General features: G+C 41.3%; 1 protein-coding gene across 1 annotated transcript in view; it reads left to right on the top strand.

The window, feature by feature from the left end:
* The window catches only part of LOC127582501 (TLE family member 5-like), a 106,769-nt gene that overhangs the window by 27,248 nt on the left and 54,868 nt on the right, over positions 1-24,653 (top strand). Inside the window, 3 exon segments of the mRNA XM_052037810.1 lie at positions 1,725-1,822; positions 18,227-18,290; positions 20,273-20,317. Coding sequence (XP_051893770.1) covers positions 1,725-1,822; positions 18,227-18,290; positions 20,273-20,317 — 207 coding nt within the window.

The following is a 24,653-nucleotide window of genomic DNA, read 5'->3' on the forward strand; positions in this document are numbered from 1 at the left end:
AAACTACTTAATGGCTTACTTATCATGTTCTCTGAGCTTTTATAAGCTAGCTTTTTAATACTTAAATATGGATTACATTAATGTTTCAAGCCAGAGTGATGATCACCTTTCAAGGCTTTTTGTGGAAATTCCACTGAAAACCAGAAATGGCTAATTCTAATTTTGGATAAAACTTTGGGTTATCTTCCATTGCATGCAGCACGATGCTGGAGTTTTCCTATCTCACCATCTTACTGGTTGTTTTCGACCTTGCACTTTGGAAATATAAGCTTACTGAGCTGCAACAACGAACCTCATTTCCATTCTCTGCCAGCACTAGCCTACATTCCAAGTAACATACCTTGTCCTTATTGGAAAGTCTTGCATCAGGGCCAATGTAACCAATCTTCATCTCTTGTTCCAATTGAGTCTCTCCCATGATACAAAGTTATCTTGCCCAAAAAGTACATGTGGTAATCTTGGATTGGGTAATATTAATACAGCTGAATATCCAGAGGTACTGATGACCATGCTGCTTGGATGCACGAAGTATTCTTGGGTTTCCCCACCTCGGAGGGGAGGAAGGAGCTGTAGGGGGGAAATCTTTCTCTGGTCAGCTGTTAAACAACACAGGCTGGCTACTGACCTTTGGCCTTCTCCATTAAGCTGTGAGCTGAGGAGGACTAATGGATTGGGTGAATGTGGGAATGCTATGTCTAAGTTCCAAGGGTGGATTTTGCACTTTAATCCATCAAATCTAACTTCAATGGCAAACCAGCTCATTTTCTTATTCGGAGCTTTGCATGTTATTGATTGTTGCTCTTTAATGCTGTGCTTCTCTAGAGCATGGTTGAAGCTTCCATGAGCTCAGTCCAGAAACAGTGAGGAACTCTAAAATATTTCCCCAAACTTCAAGCTGTTGCGTGCATTGTAAGAGACATTTTTTGAAACTGTATTGATCCCAGTGTTGTAGTATCTGTTGGCAGGCTCTGAAGGTCATGGGTTGCATCCTGACCTGTGTTAACCGAGCTGATCTTGCTGAGGTTGGCAGTGATGATGTTATGATCGGCTTTGCATCTGTTTGGAGGGTGGTGTCAGCCAAGGTACCTGTGATTTGCTGATGAAATGCCTTTACTAGAAGGTATGTGGTGCAAGCATTGAGTGATGACTAAAGCAATTCTCTAATTCTAATCTTGTAGTTGAGTAATTTTCATCACTCACTGTGTAGCTTATGGGCACAATGGTGTCATAGTGGGGGCTACTTGTCTCCGCTACACCCACACCTAGCAAGAAATCTATACCTTCTAGACCACAGAAAGCCATGAAAATACGGGCAGTGAAAACGGGAAATAAAAAGCTGTCATTGGAGGGGTGAGGATGAGATTTGATGCAGTCACAAAAATTACCCTGAAGACTGAGCAAAGCTGGAGGCTAAGCACAAAATGCTGTTCCTCGCATTAGAGGCTGGAGAAGACCAGACTCAATGACAGGCATGTTAATGAAATTTCCTCAGCTGGTTACAGTGCCATTCCTTTGAGATTAGAAAATCAAGCAACCAGCATCAACAAGTCTTAAACAAGTCTTCTGTGGTGCATTTTTTACGATTATGTTCCCATTAAGCAACCATCTGTAACTCCTATCTGCACCTGTATTCTACACGTGCAAGATGGTGTGACTAATTTTATTGCAAGTCATTTTCCCTCTTAATTGACTTTCTTTTTCTTTTTCTTTTTTCTTTACAAAAGGCTCCATCACAGTCAGCACAACAGTTGAAGTTTACTACCTCGGACTCCTGTGATCGAATCAAAGATGAGTTTCAGTTTCTGCAAGCCCAGTATCACAGGTAATGAGACTTTCTTGGATTGGAGGTTGCATGTCAGGCATGCATATTACTAGAAACCATTTCACCTCAGGATAATAAACGGCGTGTGTGGTAAGTATTGAAAGGTGAAAGTTGCAATTCATTTCATCTAAGCTTCAGTGCACATTAAGTTGCCAATAATTTTATTATTAATGCCCGAATCGAAGGCAGCTTTTTGAGTGATGGTTTATTCCGCATTAATTAGTTTATTAGACATATTAGTAGTTCAACCGCATGAGAACTGTGCATACTGGAAAAAAAAATTGCTGGAAACCATCAGCAGGGCAGGTAGAGTTGCTGTTTCAGTTTGAAGGCCAGCAAGTGCAGATTTTTGATTTTACTAACTGTGCACACTCATAAACACAGAAGGGGAGTGCTGTGTGTACACAGGAAGACCCAAGGGGCAAATTCTTTGCGCAGAGGTAGTGCGTATGTAGAACAAGCTGCTAGAGAAGGTAGTTGAGGCAGGTATAACATCATTCAAAAGACATTAGGACAAGTATATGGATAGGAAAGGTTCAGGGCAATATGGGCTAATGGGACTAGCTTCAGTGGGCGACTTGGTTGGCATGGATAAGTTGTGCCAAAGGGTCTGTTTCCATGCTATATTACTCTGACACTCTATAAATGAGCAGCACAGTGGCATAGTTAGTCATGTCCTCACAATGACAGACTGCTGGTTGAATCCTGACCTTGGATGCTTTCTGTGTGAAGTTTGCATGTTCTTCCTCTGACTGTTTAGGTTTCCTGCCAGTGCTCAAATTTTCTCTCTCGTTCCAAAGATGTGCATGTTCGTAACTTGATTGACCACTGTAAATTGTCGCAAGTATGTAGGTGAGTGGTAGAATCTGCAGGGAATTGAGGGAGAATTTTAAGAAAAGATTAATGATGGATTGTTGTAAATGGATGGTTGGCATGAACTCAGTGGGCTGAAGGATCTGCTTCCACACCATTTCTCTTTAATTCTATAATGGTTCAGGTACTGTGCTTTCAGTGCAGAATCACAATGATAAATGATGATCGCAAGGTCACAAGACAAGGGAGCAGAAGTAGGCCATTCGGCCCATTGAGTTTGCTCCAAAGAAAAGGGAAAAAAGAAAAAGGAATGAGAAATTTGGGGGGTGGGGGGGGGGGGGGGACAAAAAAAACTATTCTAACCCCAATTTCCAGCCTTATCCCCATATCCCTTGATACCCTGACTATTTAGATATCTATCTATCTCTTCCTTAAATGCCTCCAATGATCTGGCCTCTACTGCTGTATGTGGCAAGGAATTCCACAAATTCACCACCCTCTGGCTAAAGAAATTTCTCCTCATCTGTTTTTAAACCTGTACCCTCTAATTCTAAGATTGTGCCCTCTGGTCCTGGACTCTCCCACCAAGGGAAACAGCTTGACCACATCTACTCTGTCCAGTCCTTTCAACATTTTAAATGTCTCTATAAGGTCCCCTCTCATTCTTCTGTACTCCAGTGAGTACAGTCCAAGAGCCGACAAACGCTCTTCATACGTAAGCCCTTTCATTCCGGGAATCATCCTCGTAAATCTCCTCTGAACCCTCTCCAATGTCAGCACATCTTTCCTAAGATATGGGGCCCAAAACTGTGCACAGTATTCCAAATGAGGCCTCACCAGTGCCCCGTAGAGCCTCATCATCACTTCCTTACTTTTATACACTATACCTCTCAAAATGAATGCCAACATAGCATTCGCTTTCTTTACCACCGATCTGACCTGGTGGTTAACCTTTAAGGTATCTTGCACGAGTACCCCCAAGTCCCTTTGTACTTCTGTACTTTGAATTTTCTCTCCTAGATAATAATCTGCTCGTTTATTTCTGTTTCCAAAGTGTACAACTGCACATCTCTCAACATTGAATCTCATCTGCCATTTCCTTGCCCATTCTCCTAAACTCTCTAGGTGTATCTGCAACCTTCCTGTCTCCTCAATACTCTCTACTCCTCCACCTATCTTGGTGTCATCTGCAAACTTAGCCACAAAACCATTTACTCCGTCATCCAAATCGTTAATGTACAAGGTAAAAAGAAGCGGCCCCAACACTGACCCCTGCGGAACACCACTAGTAACTGGTAGCCAACCAGAACGAGATCCTTTTATTCCCACCCTTTGCTTCCTGCCAACCAGCCAATGCTCCACCCATTCTGTTATCCTACCTGTAATTCCATGAACTCTCATCTTATCAGTCTCTTATGCGGCACCTTGTCGAAGGCCTTTTGGAAGTCTAAATGCACAACATCTATCACCTCTCCCTTATCCACCCTACCTGTGATTTCTTCAAAAAACTCCAATAGGTTGGTCAGGCAGGATCTTCCCTTCACGAAACCATGTTGGCTAGGACCTATCTTGCCTTGTACCTCTAGGTATTCCATAACCCCATCCTTGAGGATCGACTCCAATAACTTTCCCACCACTGACATCAGACTAATAGGCCTGTAATTTCCTTTATGCTGCCTCCCACCTTTCTTATACAGCGGAACTACATTTGCGACCCTCCGGAACCATGCCGGAGTCTATCGATTCCTGGAAAACTATCACCAATGCCTCTGCTATCTCTAAAGCCACCTCCTTCAGAAGCCAGGGATGCACCTCATCCGGTCTGGGAGACTTATGAGTCTTTAGCCCATTTAGTTTTCCTAGCACCTTCTCTCTAGTAATCTTAACTGAACTCAGTTCCATTCCGTGAGACCCCTGACTAACCGGTATATTGCTGATGTCCTCCACAGTGAAGACCGATGCAAAATACTCATTAGTTCTTCTGCCATCTCTTTATCATCCATTATAATCTCTCCTGCACTGTTATTGATTGGTCCTATATCAACCCGTCTCTCTCTTTTACTCCTTGTATATTTAAAAAAACTCCTAGTATCCTTTCGAATGTTATCTGCCAACTTCCTTTCATAATTCATCTTTTCTTTCCTAACGACCTTCTTAGTTTCTTTCTGCAGGTTTTTAAAAGTTTCCCAGTCTTCTGTTTTCCCACTAATTTTTGCTTCCTTGTATGCCCTCCCTTTTGCTTTTAGTTTAGCCTTCACCTCTCTCGTTATCCACATTTGTGCCTTTTTTCCATTCAAAACCTTTTTTCTTGGAATATATCTATCCTGCATTTGCCTTATTACTTGTAGAAATTCCTTCCATTTCTGCTCCGCCGTCCCTCCAGCTAGCTTACTCTTCCAATCAACTTGGGCCAACTCCTCTCTCGTCCCACTGTAATTTCCTTTGTTCCACTGAAATATCGATACACCAGTTATCAGCTTCTCAAATTTGAAACTGAACTCAATCATATTGTGATTACTAGTTCCCAATGGTTCCTTTACCTTTAGTTCCCTAATCACCTCCGGTTCATTACACAGCACCCAATCCAAAACAGCCGATCCCCTGGTGGGCTCATCAACAAGTTGCTCCAAAAAACCATCCCGTAGACATTCCACAAACTCACTCTCCTGAGATCTACTGCCTTGCTGGATTTCCCAGTCCACCTTCATGTTAAAATCCCCCATAATCATCATCACGTTGTCACTCTGGCACACTTTTTCTATTTCAAACTGCAACTTATGGTCCACTTCCTGACTGCTATTAGGGGGCCTATATGTAACTGCTACTATTGTCCTTTTACCCTTGCTATTTCTTAGCTCCACCCATAAGGATTCCGCCTCTTCTGACCCAATGTCCTTCCTTTCTATTGATTTTTATATCATCACTAACCATCATGGCCACACCTCCCCCTCTGCCTACCCGCCTATCCTTCCTATACACTGTGTACCCCTGGACATTCAGTTCCCAATCACATCTGTCATAAAGCCATGGCTCGGTGATTGCCACAATGTCGTATTTATTAACCTGTAGTTGTGCCACTAGGTCATCTACTTTATTCCTAATGCTATGTGCATTTAAATATAGTACATTTAGTCCAGTATCTGCTGTTGATTTTGTTGTCCTTCTATTGTTCAGCAAATTATCCTGACTTTTCACCTGCCTGTCCTTCTTTAGTTTCTAAACTGGTGCCAGTTTGGAAAATCAGGTGGAAATTTTTTCGATGTTCAGAGAATGGAATCTTGTTAGCTCTGTGTACTCTTTTGACTTGCAGACAACTCCAGTTCCACACTCTTGTACAAAAACAAAATGGTAGAAATGTTTAGCTGGTCAGGCGGCATCTGTGAAGAGAAATGGTTAATGTTTCTGGTTGAGGACCCTTCCTTAGAATGAGGAAAAGATTAAATGTTCTTGTGGTTGTCACTGTGACTAGTCAAATGATAGTTTTGAAGGAGATCTGATGTGGGGTTTAAGACCAATAAATTTCTTGTTTTGGCCAATTCTTCCTCGGTCTCGCCAGCTGTTGCTCAACAGCCAGATGCTGGATTATCAAGAGTTTTACTGTATTTCCCACAACAATATTGGGTTGAACAAAATGAAAGCCCCCCAAAAAACCACTTTGATCCTTTTGAACTGTTTAAAGATTGTAATTTGGTATGGCTTTTTGTTTTTTGAAAAGTCTTAATTTTCTGATAGAACCTTTGTGATAATTGCAGGTTGTCCCTAAACACTTTGCAACCATTGAAATACATTTAGAAGTGCACTTACTATTGGTGGGGTGGGGGGGGGGGGGGGGGGGGGGGTGCGGAATCGGTAGCCAATTTTTGCACAACAAGCTCTCGATGTGACAATGACCTGATAATCTAATAAGGTACATTGCCTTGTTAAACATATTTCCCATTGATTTACAGAAACAGAATTATTCAGAATTCTCCATTTTCTTGTGGCATTGCTCTGGGTTGCAAGATAGGAATTAGCTGGCATACGCTGACAGGTGTGTCTTGAAATGCAAGATTGAGTTTAAGATTGTTTTCATGATTTCTGCTCTTGTTAATTAAAAATGTATCGTGGCTTTGAGATGGTTGAGAGAGGTGTTTTCATTCACCACCTATTAACCCTTGAGATGTGCCTCACTGTGTAAAAGGACTTCAACTCTGTGCTCCAGGATGTGCTTATAACCTGGAGCTGAAGTGTACAGCTAGTAAAAGACATGCTGTAAATATCCATTGATCTGTGGTCCTTTTCCTAGTCTCCCCTGCCAGTGGAACATGTGTATTGATAATATTCTTGAGAAATACCATGGTCCTATTATTATGCATCACCCCAGGAGATATTCTTTAGAACCAGTTTTCTTTTCCCACCCAAGGAATACTGTATGTACATTATCACAATTGCAGGAAATCCTTTCAATACTGTTCAGCATTTTCTTGTACATCTCCTAATGTTTTGTCAAAAATCTTCTCAGCTGTCCCAGTCATGTGAGATGTCTCGTGACCCTCCAAATGAGGTTTTTCCCTCATAATTATTGAGTTGATCTTCAGTGTGAACCAACTTGGTAGTGACCCTATTGAAGTAGAATCTGTCATCCCTATAATTTCCTAGTGACTAATTGAAATTTGATTTGCTTGTTCTCCTCATCATCTATTATTCTTCAATGCAGGCCTGTCCTTATGGTTGAATAAGCTGGGGGTGAATGCAGTACTTCCTGCAGATTGATCATGATCAGGATTTTAAATTTTCAGATTTAACAAATTAAAAACCAAAGAAATGCCCCTGAATGCTGATATGTGAAATTTTTTTTCAACTCGTAAAACTTCTTGGAGCAACAAAGGTTAAAGTAAAATGTAAATTCTACACAGTTCAGAATGCTGGTTGTGGTTTTCAAAACCTGTGTATTGACTGACCATTCCCATTCTTCCAATGATCAATGGTGAGTGATTAAAAGTGGCACAAATAAAAAATAACACAGGTAAAAGAAAGTTAAAACAAAAGATGTGCATTATTGTATGAATAAGAAATAAGAAATAAAGATGGATCCATAACTGCTAAAAAGACAAGTGCATTGATTTCTATGGTAAACTGCCAGTGGGATATGAGAGCACCTACACAATGTATTACACCAAAAAAAAAGTCTTAAATTCTGTGGCAGTACTGATTCTTCACTAAATGAAACACTTAAATGAGAAAGAGGAAGGCATTCATAAATTTGGTTGGCCAATGGTGACTTTGAATCAAGTGACTGCATCCCTTGGGGAGTTGCTCTCACCACAGGATCCCTTGCGAAATTCTGCCAGCTTTACATGAGAGTATTTGCCAGAAGTTTTCAGATGATGCATTACATTGATGAATAATAAAGCAGGAGTTTCCCCTGCTGAAAAGCCTGAAATGTCCAGCTGTATATATTTTATTTTCTATCGTAAACTGCCATAGATGAATACTTCAATAGTTATGAAAACTGCAAATATGCAATTCTTTCTCCCTAATGATGTTGCGCGCAAGTTCTCAATACATTTCCCACACTGTGCCCATGGAGATGGTTTTTTTTTTGGACCAAAGTTTTGTAATAACTAAAATTAACCAAATTTGTCAAATAGAAAAAAACTCCGAATTGAACCATGCGTTGTTCAAGTCAGGCTAAAATGAGCTAAAATGGTCTGATCAAGGAAAGGGTTTTTTTATGTACAGCTGAGCAACAAAATGTCTTCTCTTGAAATGAGCTGTTTCATATAATATGAATTTATTATCAGACAGAGTAACAAAGGGCCAATTGCCATCCATTGCAATCATCCCTTTTAACACCTGTCAAACTGTGAAGGAGCTACTTAGCTGGCATTGCAGTTTCTGTAAAACGCAGTTGTGCATGGCACAAAATTTGTCTAACAGTGGAATGAAAATTGGGCAAAGCTTACTCAACTGCGAAGTTCTTGTATACTAGTTATCCCCTGGTTTATTGAAATGCATTGGGCCATTGTATATTATTTAGGATATAAAGTTGTTTCCATGTTTCAATGTATTCTTGTAGAGATACATACTCTGGTTGAAAGTTAATGTTTGTATCAAAACAAAACTTTCTCTCCTTTAATATGCATTCAATTCATTATTGATTTTTCTTTTTAATTGAGGGTTTTGTTAGAATTGCCATATTAACTACCTCTACTGGGGATGGGAGTGGGGTGAAGTAATTCCTCAGATCTGCTAGTACCATAGAACAATACAGCACAATACAGGCCCTTCGGCCCACCATGTTGTGCTGACCTTCAAACCATGCCTAAGACTAACTAACCCCTTCCTCTCACATATCCCCCTATTTTAAACTCCTCCATATGTTTATCTAACAATCTCTTGAACTTGACCAACATATCAGCCTCCTCCGCCACCACCCCAGGCAGTGCATTCCATGCACCAACCACTCTCTGGGTGAAAAACCTCCCTCTGACATCTCCCTTGAACTTCCCACCCATTACCTTAAAGCCATGCCCTCTTGTATTGAGCATTGGTGCCCTGGGAAGGAGGTGCTGGCTGTCCACTCTGTCTATTCCTCTTAATATTTCGTATACGTCTATCATGTCTCCCCTCATCATCCTCCTCTCCAATGAGTAAAGCCCTAGCTCCTTTAGTCTCCTCATAATCCATACTTTCCAATCCAGACAGCATCCTGGTAAATCTCCTCTGCACCCTTTCCAATGCTTCCACATCCTTCCTATAATGAGACGACCAGAACGGGACACTACTCCAAGTGTGATCTAACCAGAGTTTTGTAAAGCTGCATCATTACCTCGCGGCTCTTAAACTTGATCCCACGACTTATGCTAACATCTCATAAGCTTTATTAATTAACCTATCCACCTGTGAGGCAACTTTCAGGGATCTGTGGCTATGAACCCCCAGATACCTCTGCTCCTCCACACTGCCCAGAATCCTGCCATTTACCTTGTATTCCGCCTTGGAGTTAGTCCTTCCAAAGTGTACCACCTCACACTTCTCCGGATTGAACTCCATCTGCCACTTGTCAGCCCAGCTCTGCATCCTATCAATATCCCTCTGCAAGCTTCGACAGCCCTCCACACTATCCACAATACCACCAACCTTTGTGTCATCTGCAAACTTGCTAACTCACCCTTCCACCCCCTCATCTAAGTCATTAATAAATATCACAAAAAGTAGAGGTCCCAGAACCGATCCCTGTGGGACACCACTAGTCACAGGCCTCCAATCCGAATGTACTCCCTCCACCACAATCCCCTGCTTTCTACAGGCAAGCCAATTCTGAATCCACACGGCCAAGCCTCCCTGGATCCCTTGGCCTCCAACCTTCTGAAGAAGTCTGCCATGTGGAACCTTGTCAAATGCCTTACTAAAATCCATGTAGACCACATCTACTGCACTACCCTCATTAATCTTCCTGGTCACCTCAAAGAACCCTATCAGGCTTTTGAGGCAAGACCTTCCCTTCACAAAGCCATGCTGGCTGTCCCTAATCAGTCCATGATTCTCTAAATAATCATAGATCCTATCTCTCAGAATCCTTTCTAACAGCTTGCCCACCACAGACGCAAGGCTCACTAGTCTAATTCCCTGGAATATCCCTACTACCTTTTTTGAATAAGGGGACAACATTCGCCACCCCCTAATCCTCCAGTACCATTCCCGTGGACAACGAGGACCCAAATATCCTAGCCAATGGTTCAGCAATCTCCTCTCTCGCCTCACAAAGCAGCCTGGGGAATATTCTGTTAGGCCCCAGGGACTTATCTGTCCTAATATTTTTCTAACAGCTCCAACACATCCTCTCTTGATATCTACATACTCCAGAACTTTACCCTTACCAACACCGTCCTCAGCATCATCAAGACTCCTTTCCTTGATGAATACTGAAGAGAAGTATTCGTTGAGAACCTCACCCACCTCCACAGCTTCCAGGCACATCTTCCCACCTTTGCCTCTAATCGGACCTACCTTTACTCTAGTCATCCTTCTGCTCTTCACGTATGAGAAAAAAGCCTTGGGATTCTCCTTAACCCTACTTACCAAAGTCTTTTTCACGTCCTCTTCTTGCTCTCCTCAGCCCCTTCTTAAGTTCCTTCCTTGCTACCCTATATTCCTCACGAGCCCTGTCTGATCTTTGCTGCTTACACTATATGTATGCTACCTTCTTCCTAACTAGTTGTTCCACCTATCTTGTCACCCATGGTTCCTTCACCTTGCCATTCTTTCTCTGCCTCACCGGGACAAATTTACCCCTAACATCCTGCAAGAGATCCCTGAACATCAACCACATCTCCATAATACATTTCCCTTCAAAAATATCATCCCAATTTACACTCTCAAGTTCTATCCTCATAGCCTCATAATTTGCCTTTCCCCAATTAAATGTATTCCCATCCTCCTTTGCTCCTATCCTTGTCCACGACAATGCTAAAGGTTATGGAGCAGAGGTCGCTGTCCCCCAAATGTTCACCCACTGATAGATCTGTCACCTGACCTGGTTCATTACCTAATACTTGATCTTGTATGGCATTCCCTCTAGTTGGTCTGTCAACATACTGTGACAGGAATCCGTCCTGGATGCACTTAACAAACTCTGCCCCATCTAAACCTTTGGCAAGTATTTCTGCAAGTATTTTAGTTTAATCTGTGTTAAAGTTATGGAAAACTACTCTCCAAGATTTGAGAATTTGGATTAGCATCTGTTGCTGTTTCTCAATGCCACATTGCCATACCCCAAAACCCCTTCCCTTCCAAATTATTGCATTGAATTTTGCAAGAGGTGTGGTATTTCATTTTGTCTTTAACTTTCATGTGTGCCTTTTGTAAGATGGTTAAAACCAGTCAGTATGTTCAGTGACTATGTATAACTTTAATAATATGAAGAAGGAAATCTCCAGATGTCCCAAAGTAATTGCAATAAATTAAGTGCTTATGAAGTGTGGTTATTTTCTAATAGAAGGACTAGGTAACTAACTTAAAGACAATCAGTGCCCCATAAATGGGATTGTGGTGGAATATGTCCTGGGCAGGTCTCCAATAAGTTGATGAAGACCAGAACAAGGAGCATTATCCATATTTAGGGAGTGGTGCAAATAGGCCACTTGAATACCATGCTATGACTAGGAGATGAAAGTCTGACAAGTTGAGAGAGGTTCATTGTTGTTTTAATTGAGTCCTTCGCCCTGCCAATCTGTACCATTGTGTAATCTATCAGGAGGAAGATTAGCAGTTAGCTGCTTGGAGGCTAAGAGCTGAAATCATGGTAAATCTCATCTGACATTTATACAAAGCCGGTACTTTGTTTTCTAAGCTCTGCAGCAAAGATGTGGCCCTTGTATTTTTGCAGGCATTCTGAATATAGAGCCGCCGACATTAACAATATCTCGCACACTGAGAGATTTGCATGCATGAGCATTCCACTGTGATTGTTATGTGAAATTTGTCATTACTGCTATTTGGTTGGAATACTTGTCAGTAAGATCATCAATGCTTCTGACTTCTCAGAATTTATTAATGCAAATGCTGTGATCAAAAATGTTTGTTTTAATAATTAAATTTTAAAAATTAATTGTGGCACATGGAATTGTTTGTGTTGATAGCTGTTGTGCTTTTGCATGTCACGTTGATTTGGAGCATGGCATATGTTACAGAAGAGCTGCATAGATTTTGCTACATAAAACAGACCATTTAGGCCATCTACTCTGTATTTGCCAGTGTTGATTGCAGCAGTCTTGCTTCTGGGTGCACCTCTACTTTTATACATCCAAGACTTGGGTATGCCATTGTTCAGTTGGCTGGCCCCCTCATTCTGTTCTTAAACTTGAGGTTATCCAAAATTCCCCACTGCCATCAAATTCTCGAACTGACCTGAAAAACCCTAACGCAACCTTGGACTATATTTTTCACTCTCAACTTGCATTAATGTCATTATGTTTATTTTGTCATGTAAGTTAGGTATAATTTATGTTAAGTTTGTTAACTTTTGTTTGGTCACGTTTGTAATTTACTGTGCTACTCTGCAAAAAGCCAATTTTCATGGCATGTATACTTGTGATTGTATGCCTATGGCAATAAGCTTGAATCTGAAATTGCCTGTGCCTTATTCAGTACCAGTCTCACTTATTCATAATCCCTGTGCCTGCTGAGCCTTATTGGCTCTATTTAAACTGCACCATAATTTAAAATGTTCTTTATTTTAAAATCTCGCCATAGGTAGTTTTGTCCCTCTTTGTCTGTGTAATTTTTTAGGTTTGTAACCACCAGGTTTCTGCTCTGCTCTCTCATTCTGGCGGCTTGAGCATTCCATAATTCAATTACTGCCCCATGCGTGGGTGTGCCAAGACCAAAACCTCCCAGAAGTTTGCTACTTAACTCCTCTACCTCTACCTCATTCTGTAAGATGCCCTTTTCCACCTCTTTGACCAAGCCTTTGATCATTTGCCTTAATATCTTAGTTGAGTCAATGTAAATCTTTGGTTGGATCATGCTTCTGTGAAGTACCATGGAGTGCATGATCTGTATTTAAAGGTGCCACCTAAGTGGAAGTTGGTGGTGGATATACCAGAGATCATTAGTTCAGAACTCATTTCAGAAAGTTGGGTATATGATAAAGGCTGGAACTCCAATACTATTTTTATGAAGGATTTGGATAATTAAACTCCCTGGGACAATTTCACAGAAGTGTTTCCTGGGTTGATGCTCTTCCCTTGCTCAGTGCTATGAAAATGGGTTCATTCAGGCTCTTATCACATTGCTGATTGTGGGAGCTTGCAATATACAAACTACTGTTAACTTCCTACAATACAATAGTGAATATATTTGGAACGTGCATTGAGATGTCCAGAAGGAGATGATATAGAAGCTGTAGAAATGTAAGCCTTTTATTGTATGCCGCTCCCATCATATTTGGGAATCTGGAATGGTTTAAATCTGTTTTAAAATGGAGTTGCTGATTCATTAAGTCATCGGTCTTTGAACTGTGAGGCACAGGTCATATGTGCAAAGATATGTTGTTCATGTTCAGATATTTGCAGTAGGTTATAATAAAAGGATTGCCCCTCACTTAAAAGTGAGAACTGAGTTTTATATAAAGAAAATATAAAATCATCCACATAAAGTCAAATTGAATTTCCAATGCTCAGCCACGTAGGCTTGTTCTGAATGTCCTTTTGCAGACATTTGTCTCCAAAGGACTGATCATTATCAAAGTCTTTTACTGCAGTATCATTGCTAAGCCTATGAGGATATCCATTTTTTATTATTAACCAAACTTACCCCCGGAACACAGTGGTCACTTGGTCTATTTCTAGATTTGGTTGGTCGAGCTGCTGAGTCTGGAGTAAGTGATTGTGGAGCTGTACTTCAAGGTTTCAGATAAGCATAAATAGAAGTGGGAGAAGGCCATTTGGCTCTTGGTACCTGCTCTGCCATTTATCAAGATCATGGCTGATCTTTTACCTCTGCATCACTTTCTGATGTGAAGGCAAGGGATATATCCCTTGATCCCTTTAATATCTAAAAGTCTATCAGTCTCTGCCTTGAATATGCTCAGTGACTGCGCATCCATGGCCCTCTAGGGTTATAAATTCCAAAGACATGCTGCTCTTTGAATGAGGAGGCTTCTTCTCATTTGTCCTGAATGAGCCTGTGACCCCTGGTTCTAGACACTCCAGTTAGGGGAGCAAAAATCTGTCTTCCTTGCCTTGCCCCAAAAGATTTTGCATGTTTTAATGAAAGAGCCTGTCTTCTAATATAGAATATCAGCTCCATCCAGTTAACCTCTCCTTGTGCACAAACTGCTATCCCAGGAATCAGTCTGCTGAACCTTGACTACACTCCCTCCATTGTAAGTGACCAAGCGTAGAGGTCATGCCTCCTTGGATGGGGAGGTGTGACCTCTCCATATTATTCCAGATGCATTCTCATCAGGCTCTGGTATAAATGGAGCAAGATCTCTGTAGTCCTGCAATAAAGACCAACGTGCAGCTTGCCTTCTGATACTTGAGTCCAGCATGTGAGTAGTGTTTGGGAAGAGTTGCATTATCTGGTATCATCATGTATAACAAACTAGTGCCCCTCTGGCTACAGAGGATGGCAATGTATGAAGTGCAAGGACTTTCCCAAGTCTCCTGGTTGACAATTCCTTAACTTGTTTATAGGATTTGGGTGTCTTGGGCAGAGGCCTGCATTTCTGAAAGCCCAACCTTCTGTCCTTGGTGGGGGTGGGAGGCAGTGGAAATAGTAGAGAGCTGTTGCCTTGACCATTGGTTCTTTTGGTGAAGATACACTAAAGTGTAATTTAGGTCGGGAGCTCCAGGATTCAGACCCAGCAATGGAGAAGGATGGCGATGTCTTTTCAAGTCAGAGTGATATCCATCAGGAGGCAAATCTGCAAGTGGTGGTATTCCCATACACCCACCCTTCTCAGTGGCAAAGGTCATGGTTTTGGGAGGTGCTGCCAAAATATCCATGGCAAATAACTGAGCATTTTGTGCAATCAATCAGTACTTCTCGAGCAGTCCCTTGGGGTAGAGGATGACTTCTCCAGATCTGAGGAGAAGGTACCTTTGTGGTGTGGTCCTTGCACACCAGCTACCAAGTATGCTTGACAGAAAGACCATGGTCCAATGTTAGGAAAGTGCAAGGCATTTGGAGACCAGCTGCATGACTTGTGCTTCTGAGCATGCGCACACAATATCCATGCACATAGATGCAACGTACTCTTGTCAAAGTCTTTTCCCTCAGACACCCTGATCCTTTTTGTCCTTCAGTTCTTCATCCTCTGGTGTGTCTACTTCTCATCCCTCTTCATCTAGGTCTCTATTTGCTCATCCTTCCCCCTTACTCCACCTCACTGATGGCTGAAGCTGGAACTCCCAGACACCTTGGGAGAATCTTCAGCCACTGGTCCAGTGCTGGCTAATGTCGGCAGATTGTGGTCTCCCAGTGCTAATGGGTTAGTGGGTCCCAGCGTGCAATTTCCCAGCTGATGATGGATTTATCTTTTGGGTGGGGGAGTATCTTATTCTGTCATAGTCATCTCTGTACAGTGACCCTAAACTGCACTTTTCTTTAACTGGGGCTTGACCAATGTGACCAGAAAAGCATAGTTAATTAACCATTCGCCCCAGTTTGTGTATGGGGTATGGAGTGGCTGCTGTTTTCTGAAATAACATACTCATAATAAATAAACATTGTGTTAATAACAAGAAAATGTCATTTGGAAGCTGTGTCCCACCACAATAATGTCCTGAAGTTTTTTTGCAGCAGATTAGTTTTGATTTAAAAATACTGTACCTGCACAGCCAGGTGCAGAAATTTGTTGAAATAAGGATGAAGCTTGTACTCCAAAATTGGCCACTAGCCATAGGTTAGAAGGTTGTGGATTTCTCCCACATTGGAGACTTGGTGCGTAATTCAAGCTGCTGCTCTTTAAACTGTACTGTTGGAGGAACTTTTTGTTTGGTTGAGACGTTAAACTGAGTCCGCCCCTTCAATGGATGCCAAACATTCTGTGGCGTCTTGTGTCTGGAGTCCCCTCTCAATCAATATCAATAATAAGTTTATAAAATGTGTCCTAAAAATGTCTGGTCATTTTTGGTGATTCTTGGTAAGTACTATTAAATCTGTTCTGTGACCTGAATGATCCTGAGAAACTGGGGCTGATTATAATAATAAGGTGATGCCTTCCATTCGCAATTGGCAACACAAAAACTCCCATCCTGTTGCATATTTATCCTTTTAAATTCCCTGTGCAGAGGGACTCGCCAACATAATTGACCCCAGCTCTTAACAATCATTTATTGCACAGTCGGGTAAAGCACAGTGATGGGAGAAAAGCCGCTGGAGGTCATCGGCTGAACTAATTTCTTCCTGTGCACTGTAGAAGCATCTGCAGTGAGGCCAGGATGTTCTGGCAGATTTGAAGCATGCCTTGGACTGTCTAGCTTCTGCGTGAGGCTGAGTGAGTTGTTGCCTCGAGTCAAAATCATTTGGCTTGCTTGGCAAAGTGCAGATTTAAAAATTCTTCCTGCCACTGCACGTTTGCTTAATGATTCATTGGAAGTTGGAAAGTTTGTGTTTCAACTTGGGTCACTTAGTTCATCCAAGTTGTTTGGTTAAAGCCACACTCCAGGATTTAAGCACTCGATTTTGCCTATGCAGCATTCTCTCACGACTGCATTAGTTAATATGAGCTTCATATCTACTGTCTGTGCAGGTCAGTGAGAACCTAGTGGTTTTATTTAGGAGTAATTTATTTGGGATTTGTTCCACTACTTCAGAAATACCCTGTGGATACAAACGCCTTGATTTTCTTGCATTTTGGGAATGTTATTTTGGGAGTTGAGTTTTGTTTTAATACTTGGATATCTCTGAAACATTGCTCACAATCTGTCGAGCGTTGGGTTGTTTGCCAGTGTATATTAGGGTATCTCATTGGACTTAGACAGCTGTGGAATGGAATGTTACTGAAAGACTACAAGAAAATCTACCCTTGAGTTCTTGAGGCCCTTGAACTAGTCTGGATGCCTGTTTGAAGTGTGAATTGTTTTTTGCACTTTACCCATTCCTGTGGTGTTACTGGCTGTGTTCAACTTGCTTGGATTTGCCAAGGCAGATGCTGAGGGGTATTTGGTGACAGGGCTATGTGTTGGGTAGCAGGTCCCACCAGTTACCAGCTTCACTCAGGTTGTGCTGAATCATCCTGGCAGATACTTTTACACACAAACCAGGGGAATAATGTGAAATAACTGGAACTCTATCTTGTATGTTAATGAATTTTAAAACTGTGAAAGTTGGAAATATCTGCAATTCTGTGTGGAGGATTAAATTTTATTGACTGCTTTGGTGAAGTATCAAACACTTACTGTAGAGAGGTGTACAATAATGAGACATTTGTCAGACTTGTTTCTATACTGCTTTATCACCAGAGCTTCCAAATGGCCACACTAATTCTGGGGAAGGGACATCAGAAATCCTGCTTCATGTGTTTGTGGCTCAGTGTGCTGCTTTGTGTGATACCAAGCGTGGTTGATTCAACCCCAATTTGCAGTGAGTGAGCTGCCCTTTGCCAGGGTGGCAAAGTAAACTTTCATTTGTATTTAGCCTCAATATCTGTGCCCTAAAGGGGTAGGGAATAACAGGGTTTGGGAGTCGTTGGAGGGGAGTAGAAACTGCTGTTGGCATTTTTCCACATGTGGTAACTTGTGACAGAAATTGCATTTTTAAATATTTGTGATAAAGACTTGGGCTCTATTTTGAGACCTCCAATGGTCAAATTAAGTTATTGGGATGTATAAAGGATGGCAAATTAGTTGCATTACACTACAAATTGGAACTGACTTAAGGACTGAGCTCACTCCACAAGTGCTCTATCTTAAGCGGGACTAATGCATCTGATTTACTCAATAATATGCTACTCTGAAACATTGAGTTCATGTCCTTGTGCAAAGTTAAAGGTGCTGTCGGTACTTGACCAGGTTTTTAAACTGAAATTAAATATGAATAGGATTGAGAGTTATTTCTTCAGCATTTTTCCTTTTAAATATCTTGTTCAATTTGTTACAGCCTCAAGTTGGAATGTGACAAACTGGCCAGTGAAAAGACAGAAATGCAGCGTCATTATGTCATGGTAGGTGCCATTCTCTTGACTCTGGCATTATGAAGGGGGTGGACCTTTTGTTTCGTTCCAGACTCTTGCACTTTACATTGAAATAGTTGCATGAAGCTTGAAATACTGTTCAAGTATAACTCCATGATTAAGGAGCTAAAAATCTCCCCAACTTCATAAACTGTCTTGTAATCTTACACTGTCATTTTCATTTGTCATAGTATAAACTTCATTTCATTCTCCTCCACCCTCTTGGCTAAGGTTCTGACAACTTTTGACTGCGGGATGATTACTGGGTCTTCCATTGTACCTTGTACACCGGTTTCAAACCGATGTCCTCACTGTGGGAGATGTACTTGCACTTTGTGCAGATGAAGAACTTTTACCGCTTCTGCATCAGTGGATGGTGCGGTGGTGCTGCAGGTAGTGCAGCTGTCTCATGGCTCCAGTGACCCTCGTGCAATCTGGGTGGAGCTTGTATATTCTCCCTGTGATCAAATGGGATTCTCTTGGATCCTCCAGTTTCCTCCCATGTCCTAAAGATGTGCTGGTTGTTACCTGAATTGGCTACTGTAAATTGCCCTTTGTGTAGGTGGGTGGTAGAAACTTCAGTAGGAAACATTAAAGGGCATGTGTGAGAGAATGTTAGAAGAAACTAAAATGGGGATTGGAAGTGATGAATTGCTCGGTGCATGCTCAATGGGGCAAATTTGTCATGAGAAATGTAAGAAATTCTGACTTTTCAAATGCTAGAAATGGAGTATTAAAATTAAGAAATGCTAGCAATTAAATTAGGGTCAGGCTAGCACCCACAGAGAAGGAAATGGAGTTGATGACCCTTCAGCAGAGCTGCAAACCTGAGCACTTCAACACTTAGCTGACCCTGATGCATTTCAGGTTGGAGGCACCAGATATTCGGCTCAACGTCAGGCCCACATACAGGAGTAGAGTGTAGGCCTGTGCCTATACTGACTCACTATCCACTCTCTTGAGTTCAGTCCTTTTTATAAATAACCAGAGATTTGTGGTCAAACCTGAACACTTCCCAGGTATGAAGATAATGATTGGCCATAACCTGAAATGTTAGTTTTTGTTTCTCTCCGCATGCCTGCTGCCTGACCTACTGAGCAATTGTTTTCAAAACAAGATCTCTTTCATTGTATGGGGTGCTGTCTTATGGACTGAGTATTGAGCAGGGAAGGCTTGAAGCCCCACTCCCATTTTACATAATCTGTCTGTGAAAAGATATAGTAGACAGTGTGACCAGTATCTTTCACAAGTTTTTGATCTTCCTTCACCTTTCCTCTCTGGAATGTGAATGGGACACACAGGCTGCCAAACCCTTCATGATTTTAAGTACTTACCCAGTTCATGTTCTACTTGTTTTATCCACTAAAAATTCCAACCAAGATTAGATCAGTAGGTTTCAATTTCATTCCCTGACTCTGACTGCATTCTCAGCCAAGACAGTGCTTGGCAAGTTGCCTTGTGTTTGGAAAGATCTCCAGTATCTCCTGCCAATCACTATGGAGTCACCCTCACCTTCCCACCACTACCCCTGTCCCCCAACCAAAGTGCTCACGCTATCACATTTTGTGTGGGACTTGGATGAGCCACGGTGAGGGTGTTGCTGAAGGTCTCCTGATTTAAACTATAATTGTCACCTGACTGAAGTACTAGAGAATGGTTACTGCCTCTTGCCCTGCATCCAAGCCCAAGTTACTGCCTTCAGAAAAGATTGGGAAGATCTGTTTTTGAAAATAAAAGGCACCAGGTTCATATTATGAATTGTTTTTATTGGCACTTACCCATTCAGAAGCTTGGCTTCCAAGAAGTGATGCACATATAATTGATTCAGCCTTAGTGCATGTGGAAATGACCATTGAGTGGGCGACTTTTATCAAACTCATCTGGTTGCATGTTGAATGAATTAGAGGATCCTCCTATTTTGGGTCCAAGACACTTACTACTTTTGTCTTTCTTCTTCTCCAACCCCCCCCCAGTATTATGAAATGTCTTATGGCTTAAACATTGAAATGCACAAACAGGTAAGTCTATTTTTTCCTCACTCTTTACTTTTTATTGCTGCTCGTCATTGAGCTGTTTACTAAAGCCTATTTATTCTCCCTGAAATTAGGCTTACCATAAATGTGACAAATTTCATGATTGAGCCTAGTTGTAAATAGAACTTTTTCTCTTTCTAATTTCCAATTATGTGCCAATGAATAATTAAATGTTCTTTTTAATTGAAAATGTCGACAGATTAATTTGAATGATAAATTAATAATGGGCACTGTCTCATTTATTATTACTTCATAAAAAGTGCTTCAGAGCTTTCAACCTTTATTAAATATTAAAAAAGTAAATGTCATTGACTTCAGTTGTGCACCTATTGTTTGATGATTTACTTTCTACTTCCACTTGTGTTCCAAGAAATCAAATGTGGCATTGTATAATAAACCATTAATGTGATTTAATATCTTTTAGGGCTAATTTCCCTCTGCAAGATCTTTAAAAACTGAGTGCTATAGATTCCTTATTTTTCTGGTGGCAATATGCTTGCTATGTGTAGTTCTCTGCTTGACAATATAACATTCTAATTAGTTTTTTCCCTGAATTCGCTGCAGTTGCTCATTTTCCAAGGGTGCACTGTGGTCATGGTGTTTTGATAAAGTAATTTTGTTCAGTTGCATCTGAAACTTTCATTCATTGTGTCCTTCCAAACTTGTGCCAGTTCTGGAGGAGCCTTTTTGAACTGGGTAAATTTAGACAGTATTTCGGGTATACTGTAGTCCTGTTACTATGAGAGGCAGAATAGATGCTGAATTCCATGTATGTAAATGTATCAAGCAAATCAGAAAATGCTGGAGATACTCAGGCTCCACAGATGCTACCTAGTCTGTTATCGTCATTATTTACTGTCTTTCGTTTTTGGATTTCCAGCATCTATATCTCTTCAATTAGTACATTGAGCAATATTTCTTTAAAGCATATTATTAGTTGAGGTGCCTTGATGTGGTGCACTTGTTTGTGATACTGATTTTTAAGTAATCTGTTGGTTAAGGAGTTACAGGAAGTGGAGAACACTTGGGTATTAGTTCCACTGCAGACAGCAATCTGTACATTGTATATGACTAGTGTTCTGGAGAAAGGAGATCTCTTGGCAGCAGGTGATCTTCCAGGATCTCCTCTGGTATCCTGTGTATGACTGATGTATCAATTAAGTGTTTGAATAGAGAAAGGTGTTGCAGAGAGAGCAATGACATCTACACGCCTATATACTAGCCACTAGATTCGTTGGACACTTTCTTCCCACTGACCATGGTGTAGTTTGCAAATTGTACTTTTGTGGGTTGGTATAAAGATGCAAATAACAGGGCAGTTTGGCAACTAATAGTATAATCCCACTGTTAATGCAATTAAGAGTTGACTGACTAGTTCAGCTCTGCAAATCATGACCTGCCGATTTACCCACCCCCATTGCCTACTCTCAGCAGATGCCCTTCCAAGGACCCCAGCATTAAGGATTTCGGTGAAAGTTATGGTGGGCACGTGGAATTTTCTCCTAAATGTTTGATCTTTCTCTTTTGATAATGCACGAGTGTAACTGAAGGTGGATCTTTTTTATGCTTTGGATGCACAGTTATAATGAGAATGAATTGCATGTGGTATCTGTCAGGTACCACCTGGGAAAGCAACACATCGCACACTACTTCACATACCCTAATCTACCCACTGGCAGAGTACCACTGATCAAACAGGCTCAGGCCACTGCACAAAGTGGTAGGTATCTATATCTAGGAATTGTGAGGGTCATCTCTGGAACACTTGAGGCAGTTTGAATGGTTTCCTGTGCTAGCCCACATTGAACCTCTGAGTGTCTGCGGGGTAAACCTCGCTCTTAATGCAGCTGATGAATGCTCCCATTGACAAATGACTGGATCATCCAAACTAATGACAACCCCACCTCTTAATGGCACACCTTATTCAAGGGCAAACCTCACCAACCAAAGCATGGTATTTGATCTGAGTGATGAAATCCCCGTATGGAATCTTGCAAGGGAAACCTGGAAAACTCAACTGCTTGAGGACATGCTCCACAACTGTAACTTGAGGAACAGCCCAAATTGTGATTGTGGGTACCCTGGTTAGACCACTTCCCCCATTCTGAACTCCTGCCCCAAGAGACACCCACTTCTGGTGGCATTGCAACCATTCACACTGCCTTGCCTAAAGAATGGATTGCTAACCATGGAACTGAACAATGACTGATTCTCCAACCATTTGATGGTATTCTGTCATTTGTGGCAATGGAGGAAGCAATTTGAATTAGCCAGTTTGGGTCCTGAGCAACATGATGCATTGGTTCTAATTCAGCAGTTGATTCTGGCTGACCAGGCAGACTTCCCTTGTGAAGATCAAGGAACTCATCAATGTTGAGGAATTTGTTACTGTGATCTGCTGGAGCACAGTTAACAGCACTTGTTGTTTTGTGGATGCCTTTGCATCTTTATTATAAGTAAAGATGTTGAAATATGATTGATTAATATATTCTCCAGTTGAATAGCTTTTTCTTGTGTTCTGCATTTTGCTTTGGGTTGTGTCGCTGGAAACTGATATCAGTTCAGTCAGTATCAGTGAAAGAAGAAGGCAGGTTCAGGTTAAAGCATTCAGCAGAATGAAAAGCAGCTCCCTAATGAGGGATGGGAAACGACACTGATGGAAGCTGTAGTTGGTATGAAGGAATTGATGGTTTGCACCATTGCTTTTGTCCTCCTTTCCCTTATTTTCATCTTCCAGCCCAACAAAAAACTTGATTGAAACATAAATCCAACATAATCTCTGTTCTGTAGCTGAATGATCTGCTGTGAATATTCAGGAATGTCTTTTTCTCCCCTTTAGTGTTTTTGCAGCATTTTTTATTCATCTTTAATATAACAAGTAGGACATGATTGTTGATGGCAAGGAAGAGTTAAAATGGCATTGTGTCCTTGTTGCTGAGCTTTTTAATCACTGGAACTTCTAAGTTGGCAATTTCATTTGTTTGCATATCATTCAGCATGTGTAAATGTGTTTGGGAGGAGGTGTGATTTGTGTGACGTTTTGTTGGACGTGGGACTGAATTAATTTTGGTAGTACCCAGGGTGGCTAGTTGAAACTCCACTGAATATTTGTTTCCTTTTGAATCTGAGGATAGGTAGGATGTACAAAATATGACTAATGTGATTTGTATAGTCCACTGTCCCTGCCATGCTATTTTCCATTGTCTGCTAATTGCCTTCTGAGCATCATGCAATCTGAACAAAAGCACTGATATTGCAGCTGCCAGCAGGAATAGAGCTCTTGATCAGTGCTGGAAGATGGAAGGAAGTGGCCATGAAGTGTCATGATGGTTGACTGATGTTCCCTATCAATTCTCCAAGAAGTTATCAGCCCTGACCATTTGGATAGATGGGCTTGATGTCTGCACATAGTACCATCACATTTTCTGTTAATATTATGTTGGATTATCATTGCTCAGGACTTTTGAGGCAATTCAGTGGTGCATGAGATGCATTCACTGAACTTTTGGAGAAGAAGCAAAAATCGTTTTGGAAGAAAATAAGAAAAATAAGTATTTGTAATCTCATCTTGATTTACAGAGAACTGAGATCCAACTTCTGATGTTTTCTGATTTTGTTATGAAGCACTCAGCAGGTCAGGCAGCATCTGTGGGGATAGAAATGGTGTCAACATTCCAGATCAATGAACCTTAATCTCAGTTGGAGCACGGAGAAAAATTTGCTTTCAATTTGCAGACGGGGAGGAGGGCGGAGGGAATGATGGGAATGTCTGTGATGGGTGGAGACCATGGTTGTCAGGGTAACATAATTGCTTTTGGTGCTTTCTGGATAGTAGAAGCAAAAAGGCAGTTAAAGAACAGAAACAATGTTGGAACTGAGACACAACACAGCTTCTGGAAATCTAAAAGGGAAGGGAACACTGAAAAATGCCCAGCAGATTAGGTAGCATTGGTTCTGATGCAAACAAAGGCTGGTGAACTGAAATTGTTGAATTTGATATCAAATACTAGGAGCTACAATGTGCTGGGTGGAAGATGAGGTGATCTTTCTCGAGCTTGAGTCAGGCATCATTGGGACAGATGGGTTAGAATGGAATAAGAATTAAAGTGGCAGGCAACTAGAAGCTCGGTCACCCTTGCAGACTTACTAGAGGTGTTCTGTAAAGTGATAATCCAGTCTACATTTGGTGGCTTTGGTGCAGAGGAGACAACACTGAGTACTGAATACAGTATGTTAAATTCAAAATAGTGCAAGTGAGTTGCTCATTCTCCTGGAAGTTCTTTTTGAGTCCTTAGTAGAAAGGGACAAGCTAAAAGGATGG

Source organism: Pristis pectinata, chromosome 24 (assembly GCF_009764475.1).
Source record: "Pristis pectinata isolate sPriPec2 chromosome 24, sPriPec2.1.pri, whole genome shotgun sequence".
Taxonomy (NCBI): domain Eukaryota; kingdom Metazoa; phylum Chordata; class Chondrichthyes; order Rhinopristiformes; family Pristidae; genus Pristis; species Pristis pectinata.